Below are 14,457 nucleotides of genomic sequence, written 5' to 3'. Positions count from 1 at the left end.
TATTCTTCATCATGCTTTTGCATCAAATATAATTTTGAGTACTATTTTTATGGAGGAAGGGGCCTACAGAGGAAGGCATGTAAGTTTGGAGCCCATTCAAGTCACCTTGCAACTCCCTTTAGTGAAAAGACACCAACTTGGGTCTGTGGCCCCTTTGACATCTAAGAAATTTGGTGTGGGGATCTCTTGATTACCAGTATTTGGGAAGATGGGGGGAAGGCTGAATTTAGTGTATGGCACATTCCCCTTTCCAAGGGGAGATCAGATTAGTCCCCAGAGCTCATACGTTTTCTTATCTCAGTGTTTAAGCCGAAACACATCTGATAAAAAAAAAACATTGTATAATGAAATACTTAATGGCAGTTTTTTGGGAGGGAGGGTTCAGAGTGTGTATATAATATTTGAATTTAACATTTTATATGAGATTTTTGCTATTTGGATGATTAATTATATTTAAAAGTAAAGAAAAAATGTCTCCTTTATTATTCTGGCTTATTGTACAGTGTTCTTTTTTTCCCCATGCAGAAAGAACTGAAGAACATAAAGACTTATGCAAAGCCCTTTGCTTAATTAAGGACATGATTGCAGCCGTGGATTTGAAAGTCAGCGAATATGAGAAAAACCAAAAATGGCTTGAGATTCTAAATAAGATTGAAAACAAAACATATACAAAGCTCAAAAACGGCCATGTGTTCAGGAAGCAGACGCTGATAAGTAAAGAAAGGACTCTATTATATGATGGCCTTGTTTACTGGAAAACTGCTACGGGTCGTTTCAAAGGTACTGTGGTTCCAAAAGACCAGTTCCTCCTCTTTTCACACATGTTTTTCATTTGGCAGAGGACGGATTTTTAAGAGAGAAATATTTCAGAAAAACAGGCACACACACACACATCCAGGGTCAGTGGCAAGATTCTTGTAAGATCTAGTGAACTTCAGTGGGCAAACCTGGCCAACACCACACATGCTTGGTGGGCGTTGGCAGCCCCAAGCAAAAGTCTTCATATGTATTTATGAGCCCACAAGTTTGTGATGTTTGAATCAAAGGAACTGAGGATTCTGCTAATTGTTGGCACAGAAACCCTACTCTGGCAAATGTGATGTGTTGAAAGTGAGACGAAACGCCTACCCACCTAGGTCTGTTGGATGCCAAGCCAGGTGGGACTGCCAGAACATGGAGGGGAGAAATGAACTGTTTGTTATCTTTGTTGCTGACTAATATAATGCATAAATATACATGTTGACATTGTTGTCAACTCTTCCTTAAAGCTACTGTTTGTTAATGGAAATTAACTTGACTCTCTTAATCTGGTTAGAGTCTGAAACAGTTTGTTCCAGTTCTTAAGGGCCTATTCTGTAGCTAACACCTAACCTGATCCAGGCTTTCTCAACCTTGGCCACACACTGAATCTCCTCTGAAGCCTAAGAAAATTTCTGATGCTCAGTCTCCTCCTAGAGATTCTGGTTTTATTGGTCTGGGGATAAAGCCCAACCACAGGAATGTTTAAACACTCCCAGGGAGTCTCTGCGGCCAGGTTAGGAACAATGGTCTCCTTGTTGTTAATATGTCCTAATAACTTTCTTAGGTATGCAAGGAGAGGAAGAGATTGTTGAATTGTAGTTACTCAAAGGTAACTCATTGGAGGATTATCAAGTGTGGATGGTGGTTGCAGCTAATGACTAAAATGGGATTTGCTCATCAGCAACTTGGAACGTTATAGCTCCCCATTAACCACAATTAGAATATTAACCACAACTAAAGTGTTAATCACAATCTGTAGTTCCTATTGCTCCAAGTCATTTGCTCTTTATCCATTTTGTAGAATCAAAGGTTTGTTAAATTTGTTAGAATGCTCAGCAGTATAGTAAGGATCAGGTCTTATGAGTAATTTTTAAAGGAATTATGAGATTGTAAATTTCCCTCATATCTACATGGGATAAAATAGCAGATTTGTATGTATAATTCACGAAAGAATTTTTAATTAAGTAGCATTTTTAAGCATTACCCTCTTCACTGCCCCCCCCAAAACCCTCACTAAGAACATGCTTTATTCTATTAGAATCTTCTTTCTATGTGACATTTTTCTTGTTTCTGAAAGCTATAACTGTAAAATTTTTCTGGAGATTTAGACTCACCTGGAGGTAAACACACAAACTTGCACACTTAAACACAACTCATCTACTAAAATTGTTTATCAAATGAATCTTTGGCTATCAAAATACAGGGATTTGTATAAAGGTCTCAATTTTAATCTTTTCATTTTAATTAAGCTTAAAAATTTCAAATATGAAATCAGAATATTTAATAAAGACATTTGAGTTGTGGTTTGCTTCATTAATACTAGCAATGTCTTTTTCTTTGAAGATATTCTAGCTCTACTTCTAACTGATGTGCTGCTCTTTTTGCAAGAGAAAGACCAGAAGTACATCTTTGCAGCTGTTGTAAGTATATGGGCACGTGATGCCTATTTTAATTAGTTTATTCCCACATTTTGAAAAATGCCTGAAATTCCTCAGGAAATTGAATGGTTACTGGTGAGAAAATGCTCCTGTTGTATTCCCCATATGAGTGATTGCAGTATTCAGTAACAAACATCGAATTGGATTTAACTAGAAGCTAGTGTTGACCAGAGCTGATAGTCAGCTGGCTGAGCAGTTTAACCAACGGTGAAAATATTGAAGTACTTTGGTATTGGTTGGTGAATAGGCACTACCCTGAGCCCCACGTGACCCTCTGCATCTGGCTATCTTGATCTTTCTTCCAGATGTGCACCGCCCCCCTACCCTGCCCCTCACTCCCTGTCTCACCCTACTCTTGGACTTTCCTTAGCTCCAGCTACAAAACATTAATATTAGGAGTGGCAGGTCACTCTGGCACCTTCCGCTCCCTTGTCTCCTTGGATAGTGCCTGCTGTGCCTGTTGCTAACCCTTCCGTAACTGTCATGATGTTCCTTCTACCAAACAGAATACCATTTCATTACCAGTAATGAAAGTATAAAAATGATTCTTTGTTTTTACAATAATGGCTACTGATTTCTAAGGTTGTTCCCATGACTGATGTTTGTAATGGTATATTAATCTCATTGCTAGCTCGGAGCAGCAGTAAATCAGCATTGTGTAACATTTCTTATATAGTGTCTTATGGTCCAAAAATGACTGACTTAATGAAGGAAGATGTCATCAGTTAGCTCCTTGCAAGGACCATGGAGCATCAGGCCTTGCTCGAGGAAAAAAATCCAAGATGCAGTACCAATCGTAGCAGTATAGTGGTGGCTCTTTAAAATGCTCATGCTTATCATCCGTTGAATAATAGCATATTTGGGTACCATTAACAGATGTCATCAATTCCAACTGGTAATCCAGTTGGCAAATCCTTTGGCACATCCACACCTCAGTGAAGTTTCTGTTATGCTGTTCAGAGAATACAAAGAAGCATGCCAGCTCAGTGCTGGATGCTAGGGAGGAAGAGGCTGGAGCAGGGCCTCATCTGCCTGCCCAAACCTGTCAGCCTGCCCTATAGGCTTCTTTACCTTGCTCATTCAGTGCATAGCCTTTCAGTAGCACAATGATGCCAAGTTGTACAAAAGTCAGAGATTCTTTCACAAGTCCATGCCAGAGAATAACAAGAGACCTTAAACAAAGTCCTCATGTCTCTGAGCCATTTGAACTATATATATTGTGATTTAATGACAACCTGCTGATTTGACCAGCAGCCTCTCCCTAAGGTGTTCTGAAAGCACACAGAGAAAATAAGTGGCAGGGTCATACCATTTTGTTTGACCTATGGGTTGGTGAGGACCTTGCTGCAAGTGAAAACAAATTTATACCACATTTTTATAGAAACAAAAGTCTCTTCAAAACTAAAGATCTGAAAGAGAAGCAAATCTGCTCTTTGGCTGGTATAATAGGCCATATGACCTACCGACAGAACAAGAAATAGCCTCAGCATAAAGACAATTCCCTAGTATTCTAGGACAACATAGCCTGTGGATTCAGATCAAAGTGCTACGCTCAAATTAGTGTAGGACTTGAAATACCAATACATCCTTCTTATCTCTTCAAGAGTTATTTGTGCCACTAATAGAGCACACTTACCATAAAGTTGGGGCTTTAGGAAGGTAATCCAGAAAATGCCAGAATGAAGGCAGCCACATCTTAGCTTGGCAAATGCCTTGAACAACAGTAAGATGATGCCAATGATGTTTACTGAATATGTTAGCCTGACACATGGTCGCATTCATAAAGGCCAGCCCCATGCCAGGGAGCAGAAGAGGATCCATTAACCTGAAAGCGTTAGGTGTACTCTACTATGTGATCTATGTATTGTAGATGTTTTAGAGTTAAATCTTTTTTTTTAATATATATATATATATATATTTTTTTTTAAAGATTTATTTATTTATTTATACAAGGACTGGGTACAGTCAGAAGCGCGGGAGGGTGAGAGAATTCACCAGAGCCAGAGCGGGGAGCAGAGCAGGCAGAAGGACCGAGGTACACTGCTGAGGGGAGCAGCGGGCGGCAGGAGAGGTCTGTGTACCATGTGGGACCCTCCCTCGGTGGCCGGGGAGCAGCGGGGATTGAACTGGCGCTGCAGAGTCTGCGGGCAGCTTCGCAACCCAGCGCTCAACCGCTGCGCCACCGGGGAGGCCCTTAATATATATATTTTAAAGATTTATTTATTCATACATACAAGAACCGGGGTACAGGTCAGATGTGCAGGAGGGTGAGAAGATTCACCAGAGACAGAGCGGGGAACAGAATAGGCAGACTGACGAAATACACTGCTGAGCGGAGCAGCAGGCAAGACAGGAGAGGTCTGCCGTGCCATGTGTGTTTCTCGCCGACCAGCCAGGATCGAATCCGCGCTGCAGAGGCTGTGTTCAACTGCCTGCACCACCAGGGGAGGCCCCTATACTTAAATCTTGAGGGAATTTATGCATCAGTGAGAGGTATGCAACTGTCTGGATTTTCTAGTGTGCACTTTAGCATTTTAGAAAGCTATCTTTATGCTAACAAGTGAGATTTGTTGACTTTTGTCCTATTAGAAGAGTGCACAGATGCTTTTGCTACGTGTTGTGGAAGACATGATGAATTAGAATTGGTCAGAACATAAGCAACTGAAAATTGCAAAAGGATGGGGTAGCATCCCTGCAAGAAAATTTGATCTGTTTTTAAGGAGAACTCAACTAGAATTTGGAGTAGGACCCAATCTAGGAAAGGAATAGGAAAAAATAGATTTGTTCAATAAATCCTGGAATACTGAGTGTAAGAGGATGTCTTAAAAGCGAAGAGAATAATTTCAAAATGAATGACTAATAAGCAAGTGAACATCTAGATGTGCAAGTGTGAAGTTCAAAATGAGAAGCAACCTTAAGCTCTCGTTACAGTGACATCCTGAATGGAATGGTCACTTTCTACCCATCTCACTTATAGAATCAGCCACTTTATAGAATCACAAATGGGTGTGGCGTAATAAGGGGGCTGAAGGTAACAGCTCTTTTTCCTCTTCTCCCATGGCAGAGGTCAACTCCATTGTCTACAGGGACTGGCTGGGAATGTAATTGGATGAACTGGACTGTGCTTAGTAACACGGACAGGGAGGGTGGGAATTGTAGTGAGCTGGTGAGTGAAAGCCCTCACTCAGAAAAGGCATTACCCAGTTTAGCCAGCATTCTGAAGTGAGATTGCCAATCTTCTGCTTTTACCCAAGAACCCAGAAATCTAGAAGTTTTATTTCTTTTTTTAAATGATTATTTATTCAAGAACTGAGGTACAGGCCAGAGGTGCGGGAGGGCAAGAGGATTCACCAGAGACAGAACAGGGAGCAGAACAGGCTGAAGGACCAAAAGCACTGCTGGGGGAGCAGTGAGTGAGACAGGAGAGGTCTTCCGTGCCATGTGGATATCTCCCTGGCCAGCCGGGAATTGAACCACGTTGCAGAGGCTGTGGACAGCTTCACAGTGCTGTGTTCAACCCACTGCACCACCAGGGAGACCCTGGAAGTTTTATTTCTTAAAAAGGGGAATCCCCCAGTTTTTAAATGTTGACAGCTGTTACAAAGAAAAATCTGTTATTTAAATGCTGTGGCACAAGCAAAACATCTCTGCAGGGTGTATTGGGAGGTTATTGTATTAACAATTTTTGACCTCTGCCTCCAAAGCAGACATGTTACCTCTTTTCCTGAGAGACTTAACTTAGCTTCTTAATTATCTCAGGTGTTCATGTGTGACAGTATGAATAACGATGGGCATGTCCTACATGCCTCCTGGTCTGATTTAATTAGTGTCACTTTCTACCCACCTACTGTTAGAGACAAAATATCTGACACCACCAACTCCCCTCCTCCTGCAACACTAACTGACTAGTTCAAATAATCTCATTCTTGCAGATGTCTTAAGCAACTCAAGCCTACTCTGCCTCTTTGTAAACTGAGGAAGATAAAGCTCTGCATTTGAAAGAAGGAAAGCAGATAATGTCTTAGATAGTAGATCATAATTGAATTCAATTGTTATTGGCTATTTGCCATGCTCAGGAGCAACCCCTAAATGGGAGGTCAACACTGCTTCCATCTGCAGAGGAGAGCACGTAACTGGGTAGACTAGTAGTCTGTCTCATGATTATGTGTGTGTCTGTCTACTCAAAGAATGGGGTAAAGAGGCATTCTGGGTACACCCTTGCACACAGTGTCAGATGTGGCAGAGCTATGTGACTGGAATAGCAGACAAGTCAGCAGAAAGGAGCCAGCAGTGAGGTATGGAGTGGCATATTCTGGATAAAGGCGTCACTCAGTCCATGAGGGAGAACAAAAACCACATAATGCAACTGACTCTATAAACAGTGGTGGAAGCCACAAACCAAAGAAGATTCTTCCTACTTATCCTCAAACTGTTCATCCTTCAGGCATTCTTTTGCCCATTCCCTCAACTACCACTACCCACCCAAATGAATATTATCAATATCAGAATACTTTGAGTTGCCCAGTGTTTAGGATGGGACACTGAAGAGCCACCACAATAAATGTTGTTAGAAGAGATTAATCATGATTTGGCTTCAAGTCTGCTTTCTTCCTATTCCCTTCTCTGATGTAATTATGCTAAACCTAGTTCTAGAGGCCTACTGTATACAATGCACTGTGGCAGGCAGACTAAAACGAATCAGACACTTTGCAGTCCACCAAGGGCTTGTTTGGTTGGTGGGAAGAAGCATTTGCAGGTAGAACTATGGAAGTTCTGTTGCTGTGCCTTCTACTATAACAGCAGAGAACATTTGTTGTATCTCTCATTCTTTTCATTTTACAGTTTACTCCTTGGTACCCGAGGTTCTATAACTATCACCTTATTGAAACAACATTGCTATTAACTGTTAAATCCAGTGAACTCTATTGTCTTTCATTTGTTCCAATTTCTTTGCAACATTTCTATTTCCTATCCCCTGCCTTTCTAGAAAAATCACTCCACCCCCAATATTTTGATTTTTCCCTTACTGCCCTGCTTGTTCTATCTTTTTAAGAGTTGTCCTTTTAAACCACCCATTTGTAAGTACAGATATTTGCCTAGCTCCTCATCTTCCATCTTCTCCTCCACATATCCTCTCCACTGGAGATCTCATTAATTTCCACAGCTCTTCTGGAGGGGTTGAAATGAAATGATTTGCCTACAGCTGTTGCATCCCTGATCTAAGTGTGTAGGTCTTATTTCATCTGCGCATCCTCCTGTTTTATATAGGATCAAAAGCCATCCGTTATTTCCCTTCAGAAGCTTATTGCTAGAGAAGTTGCTAATGAGGAGAGAGGGATGTTTCTCATCAGTGCCTCTTCTGCTGGTCCTGAGATGTATGAAATTCATACTAATTCCAAGGAGGAACGAAATAACTGGATGAGACGGATCCAGCAGGCAGTAGAAAGGTAACATTTTCTTTTGTCCATAATCCAGGGAATGGACTTGTTTAATTGGATATTCTAACCATGTCTCCCCTGCATCAAAATATTGCCTCAGCGAGAACGCTCAGCTCCCTGCCCCCCAAACCCACCTGCGATAGCTCCTCCTCGTCTGCAGCTTTGTTCTCCATGTCTCCCTGCATGCCATGCCCCACCTCCCCTCTGCCTGTGTGAATCCCATTCATCTTTGGTGCAGCTGGTGGCTTACTGCCTTCGTGAAGACTTCTTCAGTCTCAGTGGTCTCTCCCTTGTCTGTAATTCTTTAGCACATTTCTCTCTATCATTTATTTGGTGTGTATCATGTAGACTGTCTTCTAGCTATTATCATCTTTTGTATATTTATGTTTATTAGACTGGAAGCTCCTTGAGGGCAGGGGCCATGTCTTATGTTCATCTGTGTCCCTAATTCTGGAGACTCATTCAATAAACATTTTTAGATTGGTGCATCTATGTGTTCTAAGTTAATTTAGTCCTCATTATTTGTGCAACTATAAATGGGCATAGAAGGGTGGGCATGCTCATTCTTAATCATAATTTGATTAGTTTGATCTTGAATGATGTTACATAAAGCTTTTCCACTTACATATCGCATCCAACCCGGCACCCTACCTCCATCCCCTCTAACTCCTCTGCTACACTAGGAATAGTAGCACCCAAGTGTAGTAGAAAGGAAAAATTATTTTAGGTGTATTTAATGCTGGTTTTGGTATTAAGGGGGAGGGGGGAATGAGAGAGAGAATGTGTATGTGTTCATGTGTGTTGAATGAAATCTCTGAGTTATCCTCTACTGCTGACCACATCAAGTTATGCAAGATCCTTCATGCACTGAAGAAAACCAGATCTCTCAATTAGGGGACATGATAAATTTGCTCTCTGCTGAGCTTTTCTTCTCTGAATAACTCTGCCAAGTCCCATGTCTTTGTAGTGAACATAAAGAGTTTTGATTTGTTTTCAGTTGTGTCTCTTGACTGTTGTCTTTTAAAAGTTGCCCAGAAGAAGAAGGGGGAAGGACAAGCGAATCCGATGAGGAGAGGCGGAAAGCTGAAGCAAGAGTGGCCAAAATTCAACAATGTCAAGGTACAGCACAGGCTTCTCAGCTTTCCTGATCAGAAGCACAGATGGGAGTTTTTACCTGATTATTCTGTATACCTAAGGCCCACCCTGATCACTGTCTTGAAAAGAACAATAGCAAAAAGCATGCTGGCACTAGAAAGTGATTAAAAATATATTTTAAAAGTTCTGTTGATAACAAATATGAAACAATATTTGTTACAGGGAAACCCCAAAGGGAAATGGGATGGCCTGGGTGTAAGTCCTCACCTATGTGCTTAATAAAATTCATTAAGACCCGGGCCTCCCCGGTGGCGCAGCGGTTGAGCGCTGGGTTGCGAAACTGCGCGCGGCCTTTGCGGCGCCGGTTCGATCCCCGGCTGCTCCCCGGCCACCGGAGGAGGGTCCCATATGGCGCGCAGACCTCTCCTGCCGCCCGCTGCTCCCCTCAGCAGTGTACTTCGGTCCTTCTGCCTGCTCTGCTCCCCGCTCTGGCTCTGGTGAATTCTCTCACCCTGCCGCACTTCTGACTGTACCCAGTGCATGTATAAACAAAACAAACAAACAAACCAGCAAACAAATAAAGCATGCCTCTATTAAAAAAAAAAAAAATTCATTAAGACCCAAGGGTGGGCACACATAGAAAAGTTAGTAAAAGGTTATTTATAAGAGAAAAGAGGGGAACACACAACACACACACACACACAGAAGAGAGGGAGAAATAGAAAAAGGGGGATAAAGAGAAATTAATTGTTGAATATGTTCTACCAGTAAGGCTGCTTGAACTGGGACCCCAGGTGCATGTGGAAGGCAGGCAGGACCAAGCCTCCTCCAAGCCCACGTGTGTTCAGTTTTATACCACACATGGCTGCTTAACTCCACCCTTAGTTCCTAGCAATCCCCACTTCATGGCAGATTCATGGCATGATGGGAGTTGTACTCCTTGGTGCCTGGGATTTCTTTCATATGGAGTGCGGGTGGAGTTCATGTCACTGCTCATTCAGGACATACTGTTCCCCTAACAGGCAGTATGGGGCAGATGGGCACTGGAACTGTTGTCCATTGGTTTCAGACTCCAGCACTGTTGTCAGGTCACAACTGCATAATTTTGGAAAAGGAACCCCCCAAAACTTGATGTTTCATTCCCATGTCTGAAGTAAGCAAATTAGATTAGTTCAGTGTTTCTCATCTCTGGCTGGACATTAGAGTCCTTGGGGAGGGCTTTAAAATACTGATACTTGGCTCTTCGCTCAACCAGTTCACTTAGAATTTGTGGGAGGTGGGGTGTAGACATCAGTGTTTTAAACTCTCCTCCAGTGTTTCAGAATCTGAGAAGACTGAGAACCCCTGCATTAGATGCTGGCTAAGGTTCCTTTAAGCACTAAGAGTTCTGCAATGTGTTGAAATCAGAGGAAAATGAGGCATGCAAAGATGGTGAAAGAAATTGGAGGTTTAGGAATAAAAAAGTAAACCAGTGTGTTTGGTTTTGACCAAGACCGGCTGAAGTCCGAGCAGTTTCAGGCCTTTGCATTGTTTTCCTTGCGGGTATGGCTCATCACGGACAGTGCTGCCTCAATTTTCATTCCTGAGCTTAATGTTTAGTCTTAATAGAAAACAGCCTGAATAAACAAAGAATAGCTTTGCAAGCTTTTTTTGGAATTAGGGAAATGGGAAAAGAAACAAACATTTAACGAGTACCTTTTTTACAGAAAATACAATGGAAGCTCAGAGAACTGTTAAGTCATTGCTGGAAAAGGCCCCTATCACTAAAAGTCAGGATTTATAGCTTAGTTTCTCCCACCTGATAACTTGTAATTTATCTGCTAACTAATTAGCAATGGTTTTTTCCTTGAAACCTGGATTTTCATATTAATTATTCATGTGATAACTTTCAATGGTAAATGCTATTTCACAGAAATACTCAGTAACCAAGACCAACAAATTTGCACATATTTGGAGGAGAAGTTGCACATCTATGCTGAACTTGGAGAAATGAGTGGATTTGAGGATGTCCATCTAGAGCCCCACCTCCTCATTAAACCTGATCCTGGAGAGCCTCCCCAGGCAGCCTCATTATTGGCAGCAGCACTGAAGGAAGGTACGTTGCTTCCAAAAGGATTTGTTTAGACAAAGTCAGATGGTTTATTGAACCCCTACTATGTGCCATGCACTGTGTTCCTGGGGCTGAGGATACAGCAGAATAAGACAAAGTGCTATTCTCCTGGAACTTATATTCCAGAAAAAGAAATAATTACATCAGATCGTATCAAGTGCTGTGAAGAAAAATCGGCAATGTAGGAAGGACAGAGATTGGTGGGGTTGGGATAGATGAATTCTGTATTAGACAGGGTGGCCAGAGAAGGCTTCTTCGATATGGTGTTATTTAAGCAGACATGAAGGGAGTGAGAAAGCCAACTATATATCTAGACAAAGAATGTTTCACAACAAGCAACAGCAGGTGCAAAGGCCTTGAGCAGATTAGTGCCAGACTTATTTGAGGAACAACAAGGAGGTCAATGCAAGTAAGAGTTTAATGAGGGCTGGAGACTGGCAGGGGATGTGTCAATGTTAATTGGACTTTGACTATCATTCATATTGAGATAGGAAATGTTTGATTTGTATTTTTAAAAGAATCTTCTGACTAGAACAGATTAGGTGGGGGCAAAGTGCAGACAATGGTGATAAAGTCAAGGGTAAGACCGTGGGAGCTGGTGGTGGATAAGGCAGAGTAGAGGGAGGACAAGAGCATTGGAAATGAGAACGTCAAGGAGATAAAATCCAGGGTATTGGAAGGACTGTATTCATAGAATTTGAAATTCATGGAATTTGACAGAAACAGCTTTGGGGGAGGGGGTAGACTTCACCAGGTACTAAATTGTTCAGCGGGTCTGGATAAATGGCAAGAAGTGAAGGTAGAGTGATAAGATCTGCTGGCACAAACTTCAGGGGAAAATGGGGTGGGACAGACATAGTAGAGTCTGGAAGTGACAATAGGGACAAAGGGCCTGGGAGATAAAATAGCTGCCACCCGAGAGAGTGCCGGGGAATGCAGTCGTTCAGCACACGGTTGGTGAATTACAGACCAGGAACTGAGTGTGTCCCACGACCTGTTTCTGTAAAGCAGTTTTTTTGGAACCAGCCACACCTGCTTGGTTATGTGTCCTCTGTGGCTGCCTCTTGCTACAGTGAGTGGCTAGGATGCATCGTTGTGACAGAGACTATATGGTTCACAAAGCCTAAAATATTTCCTAGCTGGTCTTGTCTTAGAATCTCTGAACATTAGTTTTGGAACAGAATTTAAAAATCAAAGAACCTGTCATCTTTATTTCATAGTTGAGGAAAATGAGGTCTTGGAGGGAGTCCTTGGAGGTTGTCTGAAGTGGGGTGGGGTTGTTGATGGAGTCTCCTTGCATTCTATCCTGTGCACTGTGGTTGGGGATGAGAAGTCAGGCTGGCTTTGGTGAATGCTTGTTGTGGGGGATGACAGACAATGCACAGGGAAACAAGATGCTTTCAGAAAGTCACAAGAAAATAAGATACTGGAGTTGGGATGAGGTGAAAGTTTCACTTCAGAGAGGTCAGGGAAGTCCTCCAACGACATGATTATTTGAGCATGGAAAGGAGAGAAGCAGCAGCTGTTAGGGAATCTGGGAGAGGCTATTCCAGCACAGAGATGAAGTGAGTTTGAGGCCCCTGTCTGTGGAATAAGCTTGGCTTGTTGAAGGAAAGGAAGGAGGCCAGGATGGATTTGGGGGAGACAGCTCCTAGGTGAGCAGTGACCAGAACTTTGGAGGCAGGGGTTAAAAAATTTCTTCCAGTATTCAACAATCAAAAAAAATAAATAAATAAACTCTTGTCATTCACAGCAACATGGATGGAGCTGGAAGGGGTTATAAGATAAGTCAGAAGGAAAAAGATAAATATCAGATGGTTTCACTTATAGGAGGAATATAAGGGAACCATATAAGAGATCAGGAAAAAAATAATTGTAATAAATAACAAAACAAAATTAACAGGCAAATATAAATCAGAGACATTCTGCAGGGGAGGGGAGGCAAAGGGATGAAAACAGGAGAGGGAAGAGCACAAGGGACTGTGGTGATGGATCACGGGGGAACTGGTGATCCGGTCTATGGGTCTATGGGGACTGCCTGAGAGGAGAAAGCAAACATTGTACAAAAAAGGAAGAATGATGTAAAATATATGTAATTAAATAAATTTTAAAAATTATTCAAAATGATGGAAGTTATTGGACATTTTAATCAGGGATGCGGCAGCATCTTATTTGACACAGGCCAATGCAGTTTGTCAGCCCTGGTCTGGATTAAACTATCTCCCTCTATCTCTGCATATATACATGTGCATTTTTAAAATTTTTTTAAATTTTATTTTTGCGTAGACCTGGGGTGTAGGCCAGCGGTGCAGGGGGGTGAGAGGATTCACCAGAGGCAGAGTGGGGAGCAGAACAGGTGGATCTACTGAAATACACTGCTGAGGGGAGCAGTGGGAGAGACAGGAGAGGTCTGCCGCACCTACATGTGCATTTTTAAAAGCACTTTTGTTTTCTTACTCTTAGCGGAGAGTCTGCAGGTTGCAGTGAAGGCCTCCCAGGTGGGCGATGCGTGTCAGTCATCTGAGGAAGACGGTGGAGAAGCTGCCTCAGACCCGCTCCATTCTCTGGAGGCTCCGGGATCACCCACCGCTTGTAAGTGAACCCGCAGGTCTCCGCCGGGAGCCTGGACAGTCCCCCGGAGCACTGCGTGCTCACGTAAAATGAAGGCAACGGCCTGCCCCTGTGTGGAGGGAACTTAATGTATTTTTTTAAATCAGAAAAAAATCTGAGGATAAGTCTGTGCAAGCCTGCTGTACACACAAGAATGTCGCTGGGTTTCCTAGGACAGGACGCAGAGAAGGGCTGGCGGGTCATACTGCTCTGTTTTCCAGGCCAGCTTTGTTCCTCCCCCCCCCCCCCACCTTGTCTCATCTTTGACCTTTGGAATTCAATTCTCAAAGAACTTTAAACTTTTTGGGTTTTTTGAGTATGGGCCGAAATTCATTAGAGAACATGTCCTTTAACTTAATCTCATACATATCAATGGAGGAAACAGAACCCAGAAAACTAAAATCTGTTTCTCTCTCTCTCTCTTTCTTCCTCTCCCCCTTCTCTCTCTCTCCCCCCTCCCCTCTTTCTCTTCCCCATCCTCTCTCACTCTCTCCCCCCTCCCCCCAACACACACACACACACACACACACACACACTCACTCACACACACACACACACACAAGGTTTGGGGTGTAGTTAAAAGCAGAAGTGCCAAAAGGTTCTTGATCTATGTTATCACTTCAGTTCAGGCCAGAATTCATTTGTTAAGATGTTGTTTCAATATATTTTAATACAGAAAGATAGGATGTAGACAACTGATTTAGATAATTCTTAGAGCCTAATGATATTGTTACATGTTTGGTGT

General features: G+C 42.4%; 1 protein-coding gene across 4 annotated transcripts in view; it reads left to right on the top strand.

Annotated features, from left to right (window-relative positions):
- ARHGEF28 (Rho guanine nucleotide exchange factor 28) overlaps positions 1-14,457 on the top strand; it is a gene marked incomplete at both ends in the record, with an annotated part of 239,958 nt that overhangs the window by 166,801 nt on the left and 58,700 nt on the right. For all 4 annotated transcript variants that reach the window (XM_084234065.1, XM_084234064.1, XM_084234063.1 and 1 more), the window contains 6 exons: positions 526-780; positions 2,365-2,441; positions 7,728-7,906; positions 8,925-9,016; positions 10,905-11,087; positions 13,566-13,694. In XM_084234065.1, the coding sequence (XP_084090191.1) occupies positions 526-780; positions 2,365-2,441; positions 7,728-7,906; positions 8,925-9,016; positions 10,905-11,087; positions 13,566-13,694 (915 nt within the window). The remainder of the gene's footprint in view (positions 1-525; positions 781-2,364; positions 2,442-7,727; positions 7,907-8,924; positions 9,017-10,904; positions 11,088-13,565; positions 13,695-14,457) is intronic.

This window comes from Talpa europaea, assembly GCF_964194135.1.
Source record: "Talpa europaea genome assembly, chromosome: 5".
Classification (NCBI taxonomy): Eukaryota; Metazoa; Chordata; class Mammalia; order Eulipotyphla; family Talpidae; genus Talpa; species Talpa europaea.
The sequence above is the reverse complement of the archived record's forward strand: the minus strand, read 5'-3'. Positions and strand labels throughout refer to the sequence as shown.